Source organism: Typopeltis vanoorti, chromosome 7 (genome assembly GCF_054136105.1).
Source record: "Typopeltis vanoorti isolate ZY-2024b chromosome 7, IOZ_Tvanoo_1.0, whole genome shotgun sequence".
NCBI classification, from domain to species: domain Eukaryota; kingdom Metazoa; phylum Arthropoda; class Arachnida; order Uropygi; family Thelyphonidae; genus Typopeltis; species Typopeltis vanoorti.
Genome location: NC_143555.1, coordinates 50,701,098 through 50,726,335, shown reverse-complemented (window position 1 = coordinate 50,726,335; position 25,238 = coordinate 50,701,098). Strand labels below are relative to the sequence as shown.

General features: G+C 35.1%; 2 protein-coding genes across 4 annotated transcripts in view; one reads left to right on the top strand and one right to left on the bottom strand.

Moving 5' to 3' along the window:
- LOC150104668 (kelch-like protein 10) overlaps positions 1 to 25,238 on the top strand; it is a 167,025-nt gene that overhangs the window by 64,913 nt on the left and 76,874 nt on the right. The window contains exons 7-8 of one of the 3 annotated variants that reach the window (XM_090395256.1): positions 253 to 396; positions 16,714 to 17,344. In XM_090395256.1, the coding sequence (XP_090251382.1) occupies positions 253 to 396; positions 16,714 to 16,727 (158 nt within the window). In that variant the 3' untranslated portion in view covers positions 16,728 to 17,344. Of the gene's footprint in view, positions 1 to 252; positions 397 to 2,750; positions 2,932 to 16,713; positions 17,345 to 25,238 lie in introns of those variants that run through there. The other 2 variants (XM_090395255.1, XM_090395257.1) reach the window with 2 other exon arrangements.
- LOC150104667 (toll-like receptor 6) overlaps positions 9,309 to 25,238 on the bottom strand; it is a 274,762-nt gene continuing 258,832 nt past the window's right edge. Inside the window, exon 4 of the mRNA XM_090395254.1 lies at positions 9,309 to 9,533. The gene's annotated coding sequence lies outside the window, so the exon portion shown is untranslated. The remainder of the gene's footprint in view (positions 9,534 to 25,238) is intronic.

Here is a 25,238-nt window from a genome sequence, read left to right as displayed (position 1 = left end):
CACTTCAAATTCGTGTGGCGACATCCATTTATATTCTAACATTATCAGGTAAGATAACGTTAGTACATAACGTTTCAAATCAAGCTGAATACACATTCTATGCTTTTTTCCACCCACCTTATTACTGCCAGCCCGTTTCTAAACGATTTTCAACATGTTTATATTGGAAAATTTCTTGTAGGATTATTCAGTATGCTTTAGATATTTAAGCATTCAAAGCTGCTGGTTTTGAAATAAAATTTATATTTATAGGTCTTACAACTGTTCCTTTTGTCGAATGCTACAGTGATCAAGAAAACGTGTGGCGAGAGGTGACCAACATGAATCTTAATCGCAGCGCCCTCAGTGCATGTGTGTTAAAAGGATTGTCAAATGCCAGAGAATATTCTTTTTTGGGTGAGTGTTAAATTTTTTGTATCCAAATGCAGTCGAACTAATAGTCAGTTAAAATATTGTAACATCAGTCGTTGTTAATCTTGCAATATTAGCCCACTATTGATAATTTCGGGACGAATGGCTTTTCTTTGCTTCGATTCGGTCTTTATTAGATATTTCCCAAACATCGACCTAATACCATCTGACCTTTGAGTGGACTTTTGATGCTTTTCTGAGACTTTGTATGCTGATCACTGTCGGTATCCAAAAACGTGTCGTATCCCAATTTTGCGTGTCTTATCAATAATTTTCCTTGTAGACAAACTTTGTCACAACAAGGATATTGTTTTCCTTGTTTAACAATCATGTTTCGCACATCTTAGGCTGTAAAAATAATGATATCGAAAATATACTATACATTAATTAATAAAGAAATCCGTATTAAGGTAACTCGGCGATGGCGAGGATTGTATTCTCGTAAGCTCTCGAGTCAACTTACGAAACTTTCATAGTTTCTCTAAATATTCGCCTTTGAAATAATGCTGGATTTAACATTATTTCAAAGCCTATATACTATACATGATTTACTACCTTTCAAAAGGACGCTATATTAGATATTTTGTTTAAAATCCATATATTGTCCCTCGATACTCATTCGAATTACTTCCGATTATCGGTATCTTCTGCCACCAATACTTTTACCCAGGAATTCTTTTTTCTTGCTTTCCATTTTTAACAAACCTATTCACCTCTTTTGTCGACCATTTGTTAATATTCATTTTCATCAAAGGAACACGGCGTTCTTATGTCATCTGCTGTAAAATGCGCCCAACAAGGGTTGTCGCCAGATTAGACCGCGCCCTGGGGCAAACAATTAAATATCGCCCCTGAGGGGGTTATAAGGCAAAAATGTAATAAAATTTCGAATTGTTCTTTTGTTTTTATTACAAGAGAAACATTAATGCAAAACGATTACATAATATTAATTAAATTTGCTCTACGGGGATATCGCACAATAAAACTGTTTATAAGCTGTTTTAATTCACCTTATAATTTATGTCTGCCTCTATTGATATACACTAGTTGCTAGACCAACGAAACTTTCTTGGGTCGTTGCTGTTAATAAATAATAGAGCTAGTAGGAGCTAAGTTCACATTATGGGTAAATATCAAGAATAGTGATCGGAACTTGCTCCACCTTTGACATGAGTTGCCTCAGCTTGCACTACCTTAAGGGTCAGTTGCTGCAGTATCCAGGTATTTGCTTACGCTTGGAATCGCCGAACTTTATATAGTTTCTACTATATTCGGCATGAAACTCTTTGAGTTTCTTATTCGGCTAAGAAACGATATGGGATGTAATATCGCTTAACTTAAGTCATATGTGGCCGAATTGAAGCCTTTGACTCTTCATATATCTAATAAGTTAATAAATAATTTTTTTAATCAGTTTAAGCTTGGAAAAACCTCTTTCCAGGCCATACTGCGTTAGAAATTTGCGTTCAGCCATATTGCAGTAGGCGCTGTCGCCTACCGCAATATGGCTGAAGTATTTTATTGGTTATATCTAAATGTGGTTCATTGTGAAGTAGTTTTATTCCTGTCGAAAGCTAAATACCACTAAATGAGTCTTCCAAGCCTTGTAGTCATTTTATGAAAGCACGCTAAGTAGTTTTGCCGGTTTTTTTATGGCTCGCTTGAGTGAAACGATTTCCTTTTGATCTCCACTCATAGTTTTGGGGACCATTTTCAAATGTTTTTAGTGTTCCATTCCAATTCGTTTAACCTTTTTTGTTCAGCGTCATCTCTATAAACGATTATCAATTCTCAAGAAATTTTTTCTTCACACACATCGCCCAGGTCATTCGTCGTCGTATTGGTGCATGAGTTTTCCGAGGGAAAACTCATGCACCAGATACGACACGCCAAGCTCTTGAGGGAGCGCCATCTACATATCTCACCTTTCAAATCGAACATTCAGTAGCATTTTCTTCTATTTCACGAACTTTTTGATAATTATTTTTGTATTCAGTAGGTTCGCAATAAGTTAAAATGTAATTTTGTTTTCCCTCATGCAGGCGAAATGAAAGTCGAACAGGTATTATTTAGGTCATATTGTTCATTAAAAATAAACTTGTACGTGTTTTAAAACACACACAATTTGAAATAAAATATTTTAAGATATTAGGAAAAGATGTTTTACGTGATGGTTAGGAAAAAAAGTTTATTTTTTTTCGAGTTATAATTTCATTCAATGACAGTAGTGAATTTGACAAAATTTAAGATTGGATAATTTTAACAAGATAGTTAATTTGCTCGCGGGGTATTTGCTAGTAACATAAACATTAAAGTATTATTTTTTTTTTTACTTTCAGGTAACTCGCCCGATAATAACTAAACTTGCTCTTGCCACCATTTAAGATTAGTGATTACTCTGAATTCCAAAAATTGGTTTTATGACGGGCATACGTTAGAATTGAAGCATAAACTGAAATTCTGCTTTTCTTCCTTGCTGAATTGTGCATATTCTAATAAAGATTTCTAAGTTATTAATTATTTAGGTCATCTTATTTACTTCATCAGCTGAATGCGCACACTCCATCTTTAGTCGTCCTGTGTACGCCTGATATTAATATAACCGAATTTCTTCTTGATTTCTTTGCATTCTGTATGAATTTTTGTTTCTTTAGTCTTTGATATGTATGGAGAAATGAATTCAACGAAAACCTTTGTTTTGGTTGAACTCAATAATGAGATATGCATCACTTGAAGGCAGTCATAAACAAAGCAGCCAATCTGCTTAAAGTTATCAACAAGAGAGAGTGTTTCAATTTTAACGAGCTGTTCAGAAGCCGTTTACAAGTATTGCAGCAAATTATATCGCGAGGGGTGTTGGAAGTACAAATTAGTATCGGGTCGTCAGTGTTAGTTCTCTCTGTGAAAATATGGCAAAGAATTATTTCGACTTGCTATCGGCATTATTTTATTCCTTTTAAATGCTTATTAGAAAACATTTTAGTGTGAATAATCTTATTGTTTTGTAGCGTCTGTAATTCTCTGACTACATTTAGCGTTCTGCTGCTGATCATATTAGCCTTGCATTATGCTGTTTCATAATAATGATAGTACAAATGCTTTTATATATTTAGATCCTTTTGGCTGTAGCTATCCGCGCATATGAGTAATAAGATTCAGCTGTGTGTCTAATTTGAGAGTTTGTGTAGTGCCTTTTGGAGACTATTCATATGACTCCTCTATCTCCTAAATGGTTTCTATAGCTCAAGATGAGTTAATATATACAGTGTATATATATATATATATATATTATTATTTTTTCTTTCCAAACTCTATAGTATTTTTCTTTTGTATATGAGTTCAAATTTACGCAGGCATTATAGGATTTTTCGCAAGTATAATGATCAGGGTTGGAGGGGGAAAGCATAACAGGTTTTGAGGGCTCTGCGGACACCAGATGGATTTGATTGGAAATGGCAACCAAGCGTTAGAGACCGGTGCATTATATCTGTTTGATTGCTTTTTCTCTGGCTGTTACCGAGATTGAAAATGCTACTCTCTCTCTCTCTCTCTCTCTCTCTCTCTCTCCCTCCCCCCCCTCTCTCTTTCTGTATGACACCGATTAACTCCTTGAGTTGGAAATTATTCTACCAAGAAAAATTATTTTACCGATTCACAGATAAGAATCGAACCCATATCTTCCAGCGGATGGACAAGTATTCCCGACAATGCGTATAGAGATGTGCAACTTCCGACGATTTTGACCAATTATATGTTACTAAAAGACAATTTTATGCTTTATAAATATTTGTATATCGGAAATTTCCCTCTGCTGTTAATACATTTTGTGATGCATCGAACCACAGCTGTTAAAACGAATCCCTAAAGCTTTTTGTAGCTCGTTTGTGGTTTCTTTTTGAATGAGAAAAGAGGAAGTTACTGGACCACAAAAGCAGACCCATTTGGTGAGATATTCTGCGAATAGAATTGCATTTTTCTGATTTAGTCTATTACTATGTGTTCTCAAGAAAGTTTTCAAGTAACAGTTGGGCCAACATTAAGTCCGTTTCTGTTAAATATTGTGATGGAGGTGGTGAGAGAAGATGCGCCTTGGACAATGTTGTATGCAGATGACATCTTGCTGTGTGCAGATTCAAGGGAAGAAGTGGCAGCTAAACTGGAAAAATGGAGGAAAGTACTGGAAGAGAGCGGTATGAGACTGAGCAGAAGTAAGACAGTATATGTTACAAAGTGGACGGCGGCCAGGAGACAGATCTGGAGCTGGAAGGAAATGTCATCAGGAAGGTGAGGGACTTTAGATACTTAGGTTCAACAGTGGAAGAAGATGGAGGAGCTGAGAAGGAAGTGGGATGCAGGATACAAATGGGATGGAGGAACTGGAGAGAGAGAGAGAGATACTGGAGTGCTATGCAATAAGAGGGTGCCGATCACTCTGAAAGGCAAAATCTATAGGACAGCAGTGAGGCCAGCTATGAAAACTGTGGCCCTGAGGAAAAATAACATCAGCAGGATGGAGGTAGCAGAGATGAGAATGCTTAGGTGGATGTGCGGTGTGACCAGAAAGGATCGTCTGAGAAATGACTATGTGAGGGGAACAGTGAAAATTACGAACTTAGGAGCGAAGATACAGAAGGCAAGATTGAGATGGTTTGGTAATGTGATGAGGAGGGAGGACGAATATATGGGAAGAAAGGTTATGCAGATGGATGTGCAAGGAAGGAGGAAGCGTGGGCGGCCAAAGAAGAGATGGAAGGAACTGGTAGAAGAGGACTTGAGGATGAAGAGCTTGGATGTGGTGACAGCTCAAGACAGGAGAATGTGGAGGAGACTCATCATTAACAGCGACCCCACTTAAGTGAGACAAGCTGCAGAAGAAGAGTCTACTACTGTGTGTTGCTCAAAAAGAACTGTTTGATAAAATCGAAATAATGTATTGTTTTAAAAATTATCCCTATGCAAAAGATGGGTTATCCGATTGAGAATAATGATGCGAAAAGCTTGATTTTGATGGCGTTCTTGCCTACAAAGATGCACAAATGCTTTCTCTGCATTGCGTATGTCTTGCTGATTTGTACTTCAATTACGTGTATCGCAATCCAGTCCACACTTCTCAATGTATTATAGTTGATCATATGTTGGTTCATTTGATGAACCACTGTAGACAAACCGTAAGAAAGTTAAGCTATAAGCAAAGTAGACTTCTAAAAGAAGTCAGTTTCAACGTAACGTATAATTTTCTTAAGAAATTATTTGATAACGACGTACAAACAGAGATAGCCATGGTTCATCTGTCATCCTGACCAAATGAAGTAACTTTTCTCATCTGCATTCACTTATAATTGAAACTCGTTGCTGTAGTAAATTAAGAGCACGTTTACATGTATAAACATAATATTTTACGTTTTTCCCCATGTGAATCCAATCTCAAGTAGTGTAGCAGATGTATAATTACATATCTTAATACCATGGGAGGGCTAAGATAAAGCATATCTCTTCTAAGGACCATGCACGATAGTCTTTTTCTAGTCTTACATAAGCAAGACGGTAATCTCACACTGGGCAGTTAAATTCATCAGTCACCTAAAGAGACATCCACTGACGCCAGTTTTAACTGTACCTCTTCTTGCCTATAAGTTTTATTTTAATATTGACTTGCAAATAATTTTATTTTAGGTCCCAACCTTATATTCTAACAGCAATGATGTATCTTAAATGTATTAAGATTGATATTTTGCAAGTGATGCAGAACTCTGGTGATACCCGCCTTCCATGGTGGTGTGAGTTGGCCAGTCTCGTACGGAAGCGATTTTTTTTTTTTTTTACTTCAGATACTCAAATGAAAAATTTAGAATAATTTCGGAAACCAAAATATTTTGAATAGCTTGTCTTAAGGGAACTCAACAACCAGTTTGGTCATCAATCTACACCATTAAAAGGTTTTCCCATTTCGCCAATAAGATTGGCATATTTACGGATAACTGCAGTATTAACTAGTGTAATACATTTCGATTTCACTTAAAACTGTTTTTAACAACTGCAACAGCAGTAGTGTGCAAGAGAAGTTCCACCTGTGGCCTCTTGTGTTCGATACACCATCGAAACTGAATGACTTTCACCTTAGTATATAATAGGCTTACGCGTCTTCTTTTCACTGGAAACAACAGCACCCTTTTTTGAATTTTTATCTGTCATATTTAACAACAATAAAATAATAAAGTTTATATAATTCACAGCGAAACACAAACGAGAAAAACATATGTAACGAGCAAAGACGTAAATAAAGTGAAGTCACGAATACTGTGCACAAGTCGAATGAGCGAATACGGCGTGATATGAATAAGCATTCGTCATAATTGAAAAACGTCGTATGAGTGGATCGTCGTAATGCGGGTATTACTGTATACGGAACAATTTGATAAATACGTAGGGGAATGCGACTATTTTTAAGAATAATCGCTGATTTGTCGTAAATTCAACAAATATTTCATATCAGTGCTGTTTACCCTTTTAAAGAGCATGATGCCATGTGAAATAAAAATATTCAACATATAGTAATTAGTCGCCCGAGGAGTAAAAGCTCTTCCAAGGAAGGTTATATTCGTATTATGGCGCGTATCATGTTACCAACTTCACGTATGACTGAAAAAAGTTATCGAAACCCATCAAAATGTAGTCTCAGTATAAAACATTTCACATTGAAAGTGGTGATCTTTGAATATCGCGATGACACACAGTTTTCCATGTTGACAGTGCAAACTTCTTGACGTTTGTTGCGTTTGTCTATTTCGAAACGTTGGTTTTGGGGTTGGGGCAGGTCTTGCATATTACCAATGAAATAATTGTTACCATTATTTCATTGGTAATATGCATGTGCATGCAGCAACAGAGAAAGGAGAATTATTTGAAGATGTTAGTAGGCAGTGTTATTAAAGTTGCGTTTATTTCGATGGGAATATCAAATGAAATCAGTCACCGACACTAATATTGAATGAAGAACAAGCGAGACATCATATGTTAATCTCCATCTAGGTGATACCCCTGCATTCGCTGGGCAAGAAACTTTCACTATAAATAATTGAACACCAAGGATAGGAGCTATTTCTGAAGTTGTGTGCTTCAAAAAATCTACCTGCAGATCGTTGTACGTCATCGCGTTTTCGTAGCATTTTTCTCTTGTTACCATTTCAAATGCCACATTTGCTACCTCATAGCTAACCACTGTGAGCTGAGAAAAATAAAACCATAACCGCCTCCACGCTGATGGAAAAATGAAGTTATCGTCATTAAAGAGGTAATCATTGGTAACGTATAGAAAGTGTTGGATTTCTAATAAAGTAATGAATATCATAATTGTCAATATACTTATTTTGAATATCACATCAAAAGCTTATGCTTGTAATATTAGCGAGAACGAATTATATTTTTCTTCATATAAGAAAGAACCAAAAAGTTGATTCACTTACCACACAAGAAGAAAATCTGCTTGATATTTTATACAAAAATTTTACTTGTGAAACATTTTCTTATTAGAGTCATCTGAGTTAAAAGTTAAAGTTTACATTTTTAACTTGGCTTGTTTTTTATACAACATATGCAAACGGGAAAATTTAAATCCGTGCTGTCATAAAATGTATCTTTCAAGAAGAGAATCTCAGATGAAGTGAGTGCGCAGTGACAAAAATGTTACATGCACTCGCTTCCAGCGTATTCAACTGTTAAAATGGTGTGTTGAGTTTATTGGCCATATTTGAACGAAGATGCTTCCATATTGAAGCGACCCTGTAATGAATGATCGTCATTTATTTGTTGTATGCAGTTCTGAGTTCGTTGGTGCTACAATCAAATATCAAAGTTTTCACGTTGAGAAAAAGGTTTCTGCAAAGAACGGATGGTAGATGTGGATCGATGAAAGAAAGCACTTAGCTGCAGGTTTAAGAGCATTTTTAGGTCTTCGGGATATTTAAAAACTGATCCATGATCCAGAGGACCATTTGATTCATCGTGGTTGAACATTTCTGGCGGAAGACAAAACTATCTTGGAAGTTTCCTTAACGTTTTTAAATGTTTCTATCTCGTTGGCAAAGTGCTCGTTCATTTTCTACAATGCTGAACGAGTCTGTCTTGCTAGAAATACTACTCTTACTGACCTGAAAGTAATTATTACACACCGAGTTATGTACTATTGTCAAAAATTATGGCTTTTTATGTATCAACATGCTGCAATCTTGTAGTATCGTTATACTGGATGCCAGTATAACATAGTGGTGCCTTTTAAGCTGGTTTAATTTACGGGGAAGGGAATCCCTTCCCCGTAAATTAAACTCCCTAATGCAACTGTTTTGCAGACTCCCGTCCTCAGTCGTTTGGGCTTCCGTATATTTTCCTCGCGTAAATTTCCTCCTCTGGCACGATTGATTTTCAAGAAAATGGCGCTCTTACTTTCGATTCGACAAATTCTTACGGTTAACTGGCATAATAACTTGAAGTTTACTAGGGGGTTAACTTCTAGTCTCTTCCACTACGGACTATTTGTAATGATAGCTGTTAATGGTTAGCGGTTTAAATAATGTGGATTTCAGAATTACTTGGCGAAAAAAGATATAAAGCCATAATGACCATAAATGGTTATGCCGCAATTGTGTTGGTCATATGCTTTGCTTGAGGGCAAAATATTATCTACATGAATGGAGTAGAGCAGTCGATGAGGAGTCCAGCACATCACTGCAGCTTTACTTTCGTATAAGTCATTTAAAGATAACACTTCTTATTTAAAAATATTTACTACTTCAACCATACAATAAATTATGCGGTTCAACTGCAAATGAATATGTTCCAATAGGTCCTAAAACTATTCTTTTAAGAAAAGGATACAATCAAAAAGGTAACTTGATCTGAAAATGTTTATTCGAACTGTATTTTACAATATAATTCGACACAGGAAATAGGGGAGCTGAACACATTACAAGTCTCCAGTAAAACACGTTTAATACTGGACATGTTAAATATGAAGCGTTTTTTTCCTTCCAGAGAATGTGAAAGAAATAATGTGCGTCGATATCCGAGGCTAGTGTGGAAAAAAGAGCTCTATTTTTCTGGATCACGTATCATTCCGGGAATTTTCGCTGAAAGAAAAATTAAACAGCAAATGTTTAGCTAGGTTAGGTTATTATACCCAAATATTAATACAATAATCACTATTCATATGAAAGTATATTCTATTAAGTATTGCAGGTTGTTCAGTAACCGTATAGGAGCCAAACTTGAATTAATTAGGAACAATCGAATAGACAGAGCAGACTCTTAATATTCTTGTGGAACTAGAAAGAGCTGCATGATTAGTGTTCAGTGAAGTGTACGGAGGTTGGAAGATCCGCAGACTTGTATAAACAAAATACCAGTGCAATATCTTCGTTAAAAATATCTTGCTGGTTCAATAAGTTATGTTTCCGTTTTTTGTGTTTAACTTTGTCACATTTAACCCAAGCCACTACAATAAACGAACCATTATCTTTAATAATAGAAAATCAGACTTTCAGGCTGTTTTTCCAACTTTTTCTTCTTCTTCTCTTTTCCTCGTCCCTTGTTCAAGGACAGGCAGTGGAAGAGCGAAAATATCATCTTCTTTGAATATGCCACCTCTAATAAAGTTAACGCTCAACTTTGTATCTTAAGCTTACTCTAAAGAACAACTGTTTACTCCTGGACCAGATGGAAGAACCATTCTTTTGATTTACCAGGCTTATTCCTTAAGGTTATCCAACTTAAATTCGGATTTGTCATTTCGCGAAACAGGTAAGCTAGCTGAAAATCGCACGCAGTTGACAAGCGTAATATCTTAGTTACGGTAGCCGTAATTCTAAACAACAAAGGAGAGTCTCATTTTTCTTGATAGAATTTAATGGACAAAACACAATTTCCTTCTTAAAGGGAGATCAGCTTCAAGAACGAATTGCTTAAAAGACTTGAAAGTAGCATATCTGTTCGTTAAGAAAATAACTGAATAGTGGTGTGTACACCTTCAATATACCGTGATCGATAGGATTACTGGGTCTGTTGGGAACCAACTTGCATTTACACATCTCCTTCAATATTGTAATCACATAAAGTGGCTCCTTGCATCAAAGTTTCGTCTACCTGCCTTACGTGTGAATATAATTAAGTACAATAAGTAGACGAATATTATTTAGATAGGGATAAAAGTAACTTTCGTAGCTCAGTCTCTTTCTATAATGCTCTCTGCTTGAAACGTTCTAGGTTTGAATCCTATCTGTGATGTGAAAAACCTTTATCGGGGTTTTCTTCCCTCAAAATAGGTAAACCAGAAACACACACACACACATTTGATAATTATAATTTATAATACCAGACCATGCAGATAGGATAAACCTCTCTGTCCGCATTTATTAGGTTTTAACCAAACCAAGAGGCATTGAAATCAAAGACATTGAAATCTTCGAGATCAATTATTGACATCGAAAAATTAAAATATTTTGCAGCCATCTAGTTTCCGAAAACAGCAGATTGGCCTCGAGTCTTCCTTAATCATAACGCGCATTTTTTAAAATCTAGAGATAACGTTGGTGTGGGGAGAAGATAGGTTTAAATACGATTGTGTTTATATCTGAATGAGAAACTGTAATTAAGATTTAAAATTAAAGAACACAATGCTTGATTAAATAGGGCAGAAATTACCAAGAATGTCCTCAGAATAGTGAAAGGCAAAATGGACTTAATAATAGCAGCGTATTCCACAATTGAAATTTCTAAACAGTATATAATGAGACAGCCAGACCTTCAAATGAAATTCTTTCAATGATTTTTTACAACTTTACCATTATTTGTTTGACCTCATACATGAAGATAGTTCGTGTAAGGACGACGAATTACTCAAGTCCTGCTGCATGTCTAATTAACATCTGCAATACTGACTTGCGAATCTCACCAACAAACTGTAATTCTTCAAATAGTAATTAGTTCAAAGATGGATTATTACACTACTAGGATGTCAAACTTCCTTATCTCACAAGAGAAGAGCATCTTTTGTTTATTTTAATTGCAGATACAGATTTTCAAAGCTTCACTAATTATCCTACCAATAAGATTCCTGAACTTCACCATAGTGATCACAAAGACCTGGGTTTGTATCTCCTTAATGACATTATTATTATTATTACGTAACATCTCCAGGGAGTCCAACGACTCATCAAGGAAGGGAATCCACTCTACAACTCTGTCTCCACCATTCCACATTTCTTTATATAAGGACATTTGAAAGTTAGTGAATTGACTACGAAGGGAAATAGCAGGGTTTCCCGTCCAAAAAACTAACCTAACTTGGGTTTTTGAACTCACCAGCGACATATTATTACTAGTCTCATAGCCAACCGGTCTGAAATTAAGTTAACGAAATACTGTTTATGATATGTATATAATCTACAAGTGAGCTCAGGTCATCACTAGCAATTTGGAATAGCATTCACTAATTTTTTTCTATTAGATTAGACTAGGATAAACTGACAACCACTGTCAAATTATGTCGGTTGGGTATGTGATAGAAAAAAAATCATTGTATTACAATATTTTGTAGGTAAATTGCTATATAAAAACTCATTTCTAGTCTCCTTGTGTTATTAGGAGAAAACCTTTCCCCAAAGAGAGCTCGCCCAACTGAAATTGAACGATATTTTGTATTTTAAACAACACATCAATTTTGAAATTCAAATATATAATGATTACCACTGAGAAGTGCTTTGCAATATTTTCAGATTCCTCTGAAAATATTGCAACAAGTTTCCATTTGTTGATCAACAGTTATCGCCAACTGTTGATTTTGGATACTGCAGTTGAGCGGCAATGGCCGTATGGACATGCCACCAATGTAACAGCCTACGATGACACCTCTCTCGAAGTCACTGGGTTCACGTCGTGTTTCCATACCACTTGTATTCAACTGCCACGATGAAATACTACTTCATACTATCTATACACTGATTTTAACAAACCTGGAATGTTCCATAGCTTCAAGTAACAGGGGGTGTCCGAACAATTATTGGTTGATAGTATATATTTTACAAATTTATAGGGTAGCTGATCCTACTGTAGAAGTTTTAATTCTTTCATAGCCCCCCCCCCTTTTTTTTTCTTCCTTTCGCCGTATAACAATTATCTTATTCACAAGCTCATCGAGGAATAAATGGACTTCTCTGAATATTACATTGTATATAATAATTAAAAAATACAAATAGGCGAGGCATAAATTAATATTTGAGTATTTGTTTTATGATAAAAACTCGACACATCACAGCGAGAACTATCTTGCACATTAAAGTGATGAGCTAAGGGTCTAGACATGCATATCCGTATGCTATGAGTACTTGGAGTACAAAAATGTACCGCTACTACGTTCAGGAAAACTTTTATAATTTAATTTAAAAGGTTGCTGTTATAGCAGTTGTAAGAGAGTAATATCCCTTACCACTGGAGATGACATGAAATAATAAACACGGGCTATTTAATATTCCACAGCGTTCCTTGGCATCCCGGCCAGCATCGATTAACTCGGTGTTTCGTTGCTAGTGGAATTTCTAGTGTTTTTGTTGCGGCACTCTACAACTATGACCAATATATGTAACTGTCAACGTGGATGGTGCTTACATACCATGTCTAAGAGAAGTAGTAACTCGAAAAAATGGTTCTCACATCTACATTAGCATTCCTTGTTGTCACATCAAATTGAAATGCTAATTTCAATACAAGGAGTTTTTGACAATCCATTTGTTATATTGATTTGTGCTAACATTAAGTGGGTAGGTGGTGAAGATACATATACTCAGGATTAGTCATCCATCTAATCAATCTCTCTGTGTGTGGATGAACTATAGATTTTAAGATTTTGATTAATTATGTGAAGCCCACGTCAGATCACATGAATCACTTATTCTAACATTGATGATTTAGTTGTTACTGGGCAGGAGAGGAAGAGAGTGAGATATATAAAACAGCAAACGTTCCATTGAAACGTGTTACTTTTAGTTATACAATTACAACCGTTTTGTGAAAATACACACCGAATATTTCGAGAACTAACCTAACCGCCACCGGATTTGAAGGTGAGTCAGCAGGTCTCATACGGTAGTGGAGAGGTTTTAACTCCGGGAACTTCAGGTTTTTCGTCCAGCAAACTGGCCAAAAGAACATCCCAGTTTACAGATATAATATAATACATAGTCTCGCTTAACAAACAACAGACATCTACTACATATATTTGTTAGGAAATATCCTCTCTTCAGCGCCGTCTTCTAATAAGACTGTGAGTACGTTTTAAGTAGGGGAATTAAAATCAGTTTGATTAAGTTTTTCATGATATACTTTTCACAGTTCGTTAGTATGGATTCGCAAAGCTGTGATCTAAACTAGTCTTGACTCTACGAATTGGGAAATAGCGTGCGTTTCGGGGTTAATTCAGCGGGGAAGAGAGGGCATGAACTTCATGAGCGGTTCGGAGTAAATCCTGTTACTAATAGGACATGGGTATCCAACCTTTTGGCTTGCCTCAGCCACATTGAGTGAAGAGGAATTGTATTGGGCCGCATATAAAATGCATAATATAGTTAATATATATAAGTAACAAAACTTCCGTTATTTATTTTTTTTAAAATTATAACATTAAAGAAGAGGACAGCATAAAACACAAAACTAGTGAGATATTTGGCCTTGTTTACATGAAACCATTGCATCAATGTCTGGTTCGATGGAAGTGGCTGCAATTCGTAGTGAGCTCTCAAGGTACTCGTCAGAAATTTTTGATCTAACTTGACTCTTCGTATGCTTCATTCTTGAAAATAGTTGTTCACAAATGCACGCACTATCAAAAAGCGTTAACATGAATAAAGCGTGATTTTGAAAAGCGAAGGATGTTTTTCTCTGGGAAGGATAGGTCTTATAAAAATCTAGCAAAGAGACATGATCAAATTTTTCTTTGAGTTGAATATCTGATTGCAACTCTATACATTCTATTTGAAAATTCTAAGGTAATGTATTTATGTCGACTGAAAATGGAATTGCAAATATACAAAAAATTGATACTTTTTTTCTGAAATCTTGAAACCTATTCTCAAATTCCTGTATCAAAACGGAAAGAAACACAGCATATTTTTCGCATCACATAATAATGTTAAAAGTTTAAGAGCTTATGCGGCCGCATTACTAATAGTCCAGGGCCGCCCGCGGGTTGGACACTCCTGACTAAGGAGGTGTAGTTTCACTTTTCAACTCAGATTAAGATTCTAGTGAAACAAAAGGGTAAACACTGAGACATATTCTTCTTCCAAGAGATTTTCTAGGAAGAACAAAATTTCCATATTACGTAATCAAAATTTTCAGTGAATACATATGGAAATTTTATTTACTCAGATGATAAAAATATGCAATTTACTTAATTAAAGCGTTACCGCAAATAAATTTCGGAGCCTCCGGCGCTCATTTGGTATAGACTACTGTTTCCCAAAGAGTGGTACACGTACCCCCCCCCCCCCCCCCAGGGGTACGAGGCACGTTATATCTTTTTGTCGCCGTATTATAGCAGATAAGTGCAGGCCTACTCTATAATTAATTTTTCAATAACTAAAAAACCTAAAAGAAATTCTAAACAAAATGTGTCTCAGCATGTATCGATTGACCTCAGTTAGGGCCATGTCCGATTAAAAGCACAATTGCGTTCCACCTATGTGGTTCGAACTGTTTTCATTAAGTTTAAATAGTTCGAACAATGCGGTCGGAACTCTTTGCTAATTAAGATACGAATCGTTTGTATCTTAAATTGTAACAACCCTTAACAATTGTTTAACCACCCATGTAGCTGTCATGCTTGTCACAGGTTGTGATGGGTGTCCAGGTTATAGGCGTGAGGATAAAACTCACTTTTTTAGCAGTTGTGTTAAGTTATTAACAAATGTTGAAATGCAGTCTAATAATAATTATTATGACTATTATTTATTTAATATTAATTAAAATATTTGATTAATATTAATCTTTTGTATATTTTAAACTCTTTAATGTGGATCAGTGGTTAAAAATCGGATGTGTGAAACGCACAATAGAAAATAAAGAAGGCGATTATATGTTTTAACTGTGAGAAAGAACAATTTGATGCATCAGGATCAATACGTAATGAAAGTGATGGGTCTGAGCTATTAATTTATTATAAAGCAAATATTTAAAAAAGATACCTTTTATAATTATTCTTCTTTGAATGAAATATAACTTCTCCCAAAATTGCCCTTAGCTGAGATGGAATACGAATTTCCCAAACTTTCTGGTACTGAAAGTTTGGGAAATACTCGTGTAGCCGAACCAGTTGGAAAGACGGATTCGAATCCCGTCTCTGACATGAAACCTTTATCAGGTGTTTTGAATCAAATGATAAAGTAGCCAGTCTCATATAGAGGCGGAGGGGTTTTCGTCCTTCGAAACAGGCAAACCAGCCCTTTATGAATACAGCAGATGAATGGCAAGTAGGTTGCATCAATTGCCTAAATCCCCAATTAGGGGACTAAACCTGTCTTGAAGGATCTGGATGCTTTTTAGCGAAATGCCATTCCATGATCATGTATTAGTATTTTTCCCTTAATTATAACCAAGTACGATCCAGTCAGAGATAATTATAACCAAGTACGATCCAGTCAGAGAAATTGGATTGCTTTGGTCCGAGTCTTATTTAGAACAGTGATAGGTTACAAACGTATTACCCAACATGAACGATTATGAAATTTTACCTTGAACGTGTTCTTGGGTTGTGTTGTATTTGAGTACTTCATTTGTAAAGATATGAAAGGATCTATGTATAGGAAAGAAGGGAAGGAGAGGGACTTGGTGAATATAATACTGTAAAAGTAACATGCAATTATGAAAGTCCCCATCCTTCCAAAATGTTAATTTTGAATTCAAATATTTTTAAAATTTGAAACCCAACCTGGTTCCTCAGCCTTCTTTTTGTAGCATGGAATGATATTCGTTCATTCCTCCCCTCTTGATAGTCTTACGATACCCATTTAAACAAAAAAAACAAGATGGAGACCCTTCGCTAAAGTGTTTTTTCATGTTGAAACAACGCTAACCATGAAGAGAAAGACACGTAAGGTTTCATATACTCTGATTTATTTATTATTTTCATTTTAAACGATTTTTTTGCCATTATAAAGGCAGCATAATATCCTATTGTGTACATAGCGTCGCTACAGTATTCACAAAATTTGCTGGTACAAATGACAATAATTAGGTATTTCTATTCTATGCTTATAATAGGTTCTCTAGTGTAGTTTCCCAGCTAAACCGGACAAAAGGACAAACTATATCCGTGATGAACAGTCTATAGAACGAAGTCATTCATACAGCAGATGTGATATTACATGAGCCCCACCCTGTTATCTGGAAAGTCCTATTTGAGCTAAAATAAGACTTTCTCTAAAGATCCAGTATCAGCCTTTTCTTGTAAATATATTGTTGAATATGCCCTATAACAGATATTAATGTCTCATTAATAAGTACGATGCTAATAACATCGTACATGTCTGACGTCAAAAGCATGAATTTGACTGATGAACATTTTGAAGGTGTTCATTACTAGGTATGCCTCATGATTTTTTGTTAAACTGTGTCTTTGTGCAATGCACACTAGTAGAAACTGCAGCATCGCCCTGCGTATTGCACATGATACTCAATTCAAATACGATGCTAGTAAACTTACGTTAAAATTGCTTTCTAAGTCCATGCATACGTAAGAGTTATTTCGGAATTCCGACTGAATGTAATTTATCGAAATTTGGAATTTCTGTATTCTATATATTCCCACGTTTCAGTGGGACATTTGTAGGAGAATAAAAAGGAAAACATGTTTAAATTATATTGCAATTCTGCTCTGACTGAACGAATTGCTTTAAATTGGGATTTAAGATGTACATGATCTTGAACTGTTTTAGTTTCAAATAAAATTATGTCTATGATAAAATAAATAAACAAATAACGAAATGATCGTTGGTATTATAAAAATTCGCATTCTTGTATAGTTCATTCATAGTCACAACAACAATAGTTGAACCTAATGGTAAAATTTGTAGGTGGATATTTCGCCATTAAAATATATCATTTGAAATGACTCAGCTTTGTTAGAAGTTGTCATTTCAATATATTTTGGCCAGGGAAGAATTATCATTTTAACTTTTTTCCCTAACAAAAACGAATTATAACGGAAAAACTCTCTCTAGTTTTGAACCTCGGACTTTACAATCTATACATGACTAAATTGCATATTGTAATGGTAAGATCGTTTAATTATTTACATTAATTCAATTATAAGATCAAGCTGAATTTTTCTGAAATATCAATATTTGCATTGTTTTTGCAAGACATGTCTGCGACAAATTCACGCAGAGGCGTAGCTAGGGAGGGGCGGCACTTTGAACCTTTTTGAACTTTTGCAGTTAATTCTAAAATACAGTCTCGAGAACACAGTTCCAAATATTGTAATACTACTGCGAATTTTCCTCACAATTGCTTTAAGTGTCGCTAGTTGTGAGAGGAGTTTTTCTAAATAAAATTGATTAAGAATTACCTACATTACTATGAAATAGACTTCGCCATTGTCACCGACGATTTCGCTAACAGAAAAGCAAAAAAAATAACATTTTAGAATGTTGAAATTAAAGTTTTACTTCAAAAATAAAGTGCTTTAATTTATTTCCCTATACGTGGTTTGACGTTTTGAAGTATTTTTGGTGTGTATTGAGAGGGGCGGCAAGAGCTGTAGCTACACCACTGAATTCGCGTATTCACAGTGCACAAAAGTTATAACGTGTTACCTTAAATACCGACCCTATGTTGCTTTACGTACACCATACATAAGGTAATGCTTAATTTCCTCTTACAAATAGCCCGATTGAAACCGAAATTATTCAAATTTCAATATAGATCCTAATTACCAAATTCCGTTAAATTTCATCCATAAAGAAAAACCATTGTTTTATCAATAAAAATGCTCCGAATTTTATTAAACTGAAAGCTTGTTATTGCGATGGATATCATAATCTGTACACTATTTCGTCTCTCCAAATGGCCAGAATTGGAACGGAAACACATTTTGTTAAGGATACCAAATTTCAATAAAATACATCCAGCCCGTCCTGGAATGACTTGCCTACGAATGGAAAAATCAGTCTTGTATGTGCTTATGCATTTTGGGCAACATACTAAAAACAGTTCTTGTGATAAATGAATGGGATCACAATGTAAGAACGCTACTGCCAAATGCATTTTTTTAAATGCTTATTTGCAGTCAGCAGCAAATGAAAAGAATAAAACTTAGAAACTAAGCTTAGGAGTGCTGTTCTTTCTGCCATTTTATTAATAGGTACTTAATTATTAGTGGAAATTAATCCATCACGAGAAGTTTTCTTTTTTTCTGTCAAGCTAAAGTAATCGAAGCGAACGTCTCGAGTAAATGGTTAAGTTGCGTGGGTTAAAAGCAGTGTCCAACTTTCCACACAAGAGTTGCGTTTGTGGCGACTTAGTAAAAGATTGTGTATGATCCACAATCTTTTACTATCATATATTTCGAGGCTTTCACTATCTGGATGGTTTCTTCAGGATTCTTTTGACCCTAAGATAGGGTCAAGTGATTCTCGCCAACACTGGTCTAACAGAAGTCGGCATCCTTTCTTTCTTGTAGAAAGTATCCAGTTGGGTTCATGTCTAGGTTCATCTGTCACTACATTAAAATACTTTTTTTATGAAAAAGTTACACTCCGTTTCATAGTGCGTAAAACATGAATAATAAGGCAGTTTCATCCACTACATTAAAGAAACTAGCAGTCTTTTCCTAATGATACTGTATTAAATATATGATATAATAAATAAATGTGTAGAAAATTCACCCTTCAAGACTAAAATGCGAGATTTTAAATTGGCATTTCTGCTGCCTTGGAAATAAGCAGGCATATTCGTAGTAATTGCGAATGATAGAAAACTCTTCGACTTGAAGTAGGGAGTGGTTTATATAAATATTGCATGATTTCACAGCAAACTTCGATCCAATTAAATTGCTTTTATACATGCAGCATAATATCAAAAACTGGTGGTGGAAGCTCGAAAAACAGAAAGCGTTTTAGTATGCAGTGCAAGATATTCACACCCTCCTATGCCTTTTTTCTTTTTCCCTGCCTTATCTCTAAGCTTCTTTCTTTCTCAGAACTTAAGGGATTCTACTTCATCCTCTCCTTTCTATCGGTGCTGTCTTCACTTTCACTCTGCTTTTATTTTTCTTTTAAATGCTCGCTTATTTTCATCTTTTCCTGTACTAGTCACTCGTTGATTACATAGTTTCGCATTGCAACGCAGAATCAAAATATCTCACATTACACTTCTAATAGTTATTAAAACTCAATCACCTTAAATACTATTCGATGGTAACTGCACTTCTATAGACTGATTAGCTAATTTTCTTGTTATCACAAGAAAATCAATAAGGTTTCTCTTAGTATTGAAGTAAGTTTTCATTCCCCTACATTCGTATGACGTCTTTCAGAAAATTTCTTTCTTAGGCTAAATAATTAGTGAAAGGGTTATAAACAATATTCACTTAAAATCATATCGAAAACCGTGTTGTGTGACCAGAAACAAACGCAGTTATTTGCTAGTGGTCAAGAGGCTCGAGAACAGTGCTTTTACAGCAGCTGCGCCTGTCCGTAACATAATTTTTTGGACTTTTAACATGGGTAGACAAACAACGTTAGTGATGCACAGATAATGTGTAACAAAAGATTGAAAAGATCGATGGAAGAACATATCACTTTCCCCTGCTGCTGGTATGCAAATGTAGCTTTGTGCTCATTCATTTCAGCGCACGTGTTTCTAAACTGCTGTGATCTCCTAACTTGCAAGCAATAGAAAAGAAAGAACAGACAAGTATATCATTATTTTCTTAGTGTCCTCCTTCCTTTTTTTCTTCAATTTCTTTGTGTCTGTGAACATGCATAATGGTCGTATTCACACTGTCTAAAACCCTTACTTTAAAGCAATATTGAAATTTATATTTTTCTTTAAAGTTTGTGCCGAGTTTGGCGATTAGCAAAAATTTTAATTAAAGTTAGATTTTCCTAAGAAGTAAAGCAAAATAAAAATAAAAAAATGTTTTCGATTTCATTGTGGGTAAAAGAACTCGCACGGCGTGAAACGTCTTCCAGCTCACCCAGGAGAAAATTAATTTGGCGATTCCTTGTATCAGAGTTGCATTCAACTTTACCAGTCCAGTTATAATCTGCTACTCGCAATTTTGATTCTCCGATATGATTTATTTTCAGTAAGGGAAAATTTTTAATTATACAAGTAGAAGGAATGTGCTGTTAAGCGCCAGTGGAGAATTATAAAGAAAAAATAACTTTACACTGACCAAAATATCGTGAAGGAGGGAGCGAAATGCATTTATTGTCTGCAGGCCATTTCTGCTTTAAATATGTTTGTTCTTTGCGGAATCATGCATCGTATGATTGGTAAAGCATGCATCGTAGGTTAACGTGTGTTTGTCATGTAATCGGTGCAACATTTGCGAAAATTCTGATTTGTTTCTTCTTCGCTAAATATTTAATATGTATATTGAATTTCATTATGTTATTATTTATGGAATCGTGAATATTTTTTTTTATTAAACTATAGCTAGAAAATGCTGTGAAAATATTTTGCCATTCCTCAGCTGAGAACTATAAAAATACTGAAAGAAATATATGCATAAATAAACGGATGTTTTTTTTTTTTTTTTCTGGTAGCATTCGCACCAGAAAATGTTCGGGAACTTATAATAAACTAATATTACAGATTTTTAACCCTTCTTGCATGGCCAAGGACTCGCTAAACTGATTATTTTGAAGACCAAACAGTTTTTGTGATATCTCAGGCCTCCAGCCAAGAAGTTAGCGGTGGTATCACACCAATGATGAAAAAAAAAATAATCTGCCGTCGAAGATTTTCTTTAGAGTTGATTCATTGGATAAGTTGAACAACATATAAAATAGTATATGCTGTGTGGTCTCATGCGCAACAGTAAAGGAAGCTGGTGCTGTCCAGACTCATTTTTCATCTGCATATTTCGAAGTTCATTCCCGGATACAACAGATAAATATTCCTAAATACTTTAAGTCTACATATGGTAACCCCACTGGCAGCTTTTCCATTTCTTTACCTTGGAAGATATTGACAACTGGATAGAGGTGAAAGCGCAGTTTCATCAGTAATCACGGAATCAATTGAGTGATCCAGTCAAAAAATAAAATAAAAATAAACCAGCCACGCCATTATTTGAAATTTCTATTTTTTTATACAGAAATGGCAATGTTTTTTTTTTTTTTTTTTTTTTCATTCCACAACATAAGCAGACTACATATATGATGCGCTAGCCTAATATTTTAGTTGTATATGCCATAAAACATTTTAAAGCGTAATATTTATATAAAGGTGTTGAAAGTTAACAGAACTACAAGCAAAGTTTTCTAGGTCAAGTTCGAATTCGCAGTCTTGTTAAGCAAAGCTCACTATTGCTTCTGTTGTATACGGTACCAATGAATGAAACTTTCTCTCTGCTACCATCCATTATTTTTATGTGCAGCTCACCCACGAATGTTTGACAGGGAGTAGCGATATTTTTAAGGATTAGATAACAAATATATGTACATTTTTTGCTTTGTGAGATGGAGCTTCTTTTTCCCAATCCATCTCCATTAACCAAAGTGAGGGTCTCGCAACGATAATGAAATCGAACTCTTCCCCATATATCTTACTGTATTATTTTTGATATAAAAAAGTGGACCGCATATGAAGTGAATACGAAAAGAAAAGCGCAAAATTGTGACCACCATTTGTGTAGTTTTAATTACGTTTACTTCTTTATTACGTTCATTCCTATGCTTTCCAAAAATATTACAACTGTTTCAAAACGAATCAGAACTCCCGGTGTGTTCCAAAACAATCCGAACTAAGCATTTTTTTTTAAATCTCATTTTGGATGCATTTGGGCGGCAGTCCCCCTTCCCTTTGTTGGTTAGCGTAAACAATGTGTGTAAATCTCAGGGATTAATGGTCATCCGTAAACGATGCACATATATTTTTCGAAGCAGTAGGAGATGTTTCTGTCACAAAGTGCGACAGAGTTTCAGGTTCCCAAATTATTTTTCTTTTCACGTTATAAATTAAAAAGAGAAATTAAGTCTTTGTTCTTAAATTTCGTCAATTTTATTTTTGTAACATAGTTTAATCGTAGACAATATTTTGAAATCACATGATATCATTAACTAGGTTCTATTTGTATTTTAAAAAAAATTAAAATGGCAAGCTGCTGGTCTCCTAACCCAAAAGATTTAAAAATTTCAAAGAAAATTATACAAATTTGTGTAAGATGTGACATCTGCTAGATATTGTCATCCTCTCCACCAGAATGTCACATTTTCATGAACCTAAGAACGTGATTTCTTTTAAGAATATCTTCGTAATTAGGACACGGTAGATGCATGTAGCAGGCGTGCACTAGTTCTAATGCTCATATCAGATGCATGACTGAAACCCATACTCTTTTTATGAGACCGAACTGCTGAGAAATACTGTAGGTTGCTCTTCATTCTTTGCTGTTTAATTGAGTCTACGCGAATTACAAAGAATATTAAACTCAGTCGGCGAGCCACATGCATTATTTTCATGGAGAAGTATTTCTGTTCATTCCGATTGCAGCTTTATAAAGACAAATAAGTTCATTCATCATCAGTCTTGCGGTTCCTCTCTCTACGGGATGAGAATACATTCTGAAATCTGTCCTAGTCGGTTTCAATCAGAATCACAGGGAGCTGGAATTTGGACGAGTTAACTATGGTATCTTGTGCAGTAGAATAAGAAAATGTATATAAGAGAGTAAATTATTTGCGAAACACGCATACACGGACCGCATTATATTGTGGTATTTGGAGCAGGCCAAAAATGAGCAGCAACCCCACACTACTCATTCTCGACTTTACACTAACAATCAAATTTTTAAATAAATCTTGTCCATTGAATCTTTCAGGAAGCCACTTCAGACCTCCAATAAGCAAAATGCAGTCATCTCACACCGGGAAGTGAAAATCTACCATCTAAAGGACATTTTCAAACGTCCATATTTCATTGGAATGTGAACTCGCACGCCTATAATAAGGTTAGAAAGCGGAGATGCTTTCTAACCTTAAAAAACCTTGTTTTTGTTATTACCTGTATTATAAATTATGATTGGCATTAATATTTCATACAGTTTCACCAAACTTTAAGCTACAAATACAACAATTCGCAGAGGCTTCCTTGTGTAAAATACAGATTTTTTACATTTTAACAGATGTAATAAGAAGAGGACTGCAGAATAAAATTTACCAGTCTTATTGTAGATGTAGTATTAAAAAACAAATTATAGTTCCGTCTGGTTTTCAATTTTAGGCATATGTAATTAGCCGGTGCCCATGCTTTGTTTCAGACACTTTTTTTACCAGTAGATAGAGCCCATTTCCCTAATAATGCAATATATGCCATCTAGAGAGGGAGGGGAGAACAAACTACTCCCCCATCTTAATAGTTTGTACCGAATTGTATATCCAGTTCGATGCTAACAGTATAATTTCACTATCTGAACCTAAGAAACTTACTGTACGCCATAGATTATGTAGTCAAAAGAAATTAAAGTTCTGAAACTGTATGTAGCAGTTCCGGCAGTTTACCCTTCACATATCGTTCTATTGACCACCAAGTGAATAGAATGTATTGCACATTTTTGTACAAGAACTTTAATGGTTTGAACGTTTAGAGCATGCATTCCTTATATACTGCACTCTGTTGTGTATGAACACGTTTTTATCAATATACTTCTTGCCGTTTGTTAAAGAGCAAGTAGAACAATTAACGTTTTTGCAGCACACATATTAGCTAGCATTAGCTTTTTGATGTAATTTCGCTACTGTACTGACATCGAGTGGGAACGAACACTTTTCGCTTATCACAACGCGAATCGCCGTTCTCACTATTTTTATAAAAAATAAAAACGAAATTTTCACAGAAAAAACGAAGGCAGGGAAGAATGAGGGGAAAGCAGACACAAAGAAGTATGGAAAAAAAAAGTAGAGCAGAAGAGGTTGTTGGGGAATGCAAATGAGGATAAAAGAAAAAAATGAAGGCGATAGGAATATCTCTGACTGAAATTTAAAACTAAGAGGCGTTTCTTCGTGCATGATAATACAAACATTAATAATTACCATCAATGCATTAAAAGGAGACTAATTCCTTTAATTTTAAAGACAAAAAACGTAAAAGTACTTAAGCTAAAGTAATCTGTCTTGTAAAACAGACAACACAGAATCGTTGCTACTTCTATATCCATACAAATGTTAGGTATTTTAAGCAATTTAACACCAGCAAAATGAAAGCGTGAGATTGGATAAATTTGTAATAAGAAATTTAACTAAATAGCTCATTAAGTGGGCCACCACCTTTGTGATAATGATGGCTTAAGTGATCGAAGGATGTTTTATATCCTAGCATTAAAAGCGTTAATTTTTGATAAGTTGTGACATTCCAGATAACATGATGAGAAAGAAAACCTGCTGCAGATTTTCCTTTATATTACCTTTAGTACTGTTGATAATTTAAAATGTTGATAAAATATTCGACGTTTATCTTGAATATTCGTGTACTCTGAGAAAGTCCGAAATGTGTTTTCGGATTACGAAATAGAAAAAAGTGAATGCTTTCAAATGAAAGCAAAAACAGCTTACTTTAGA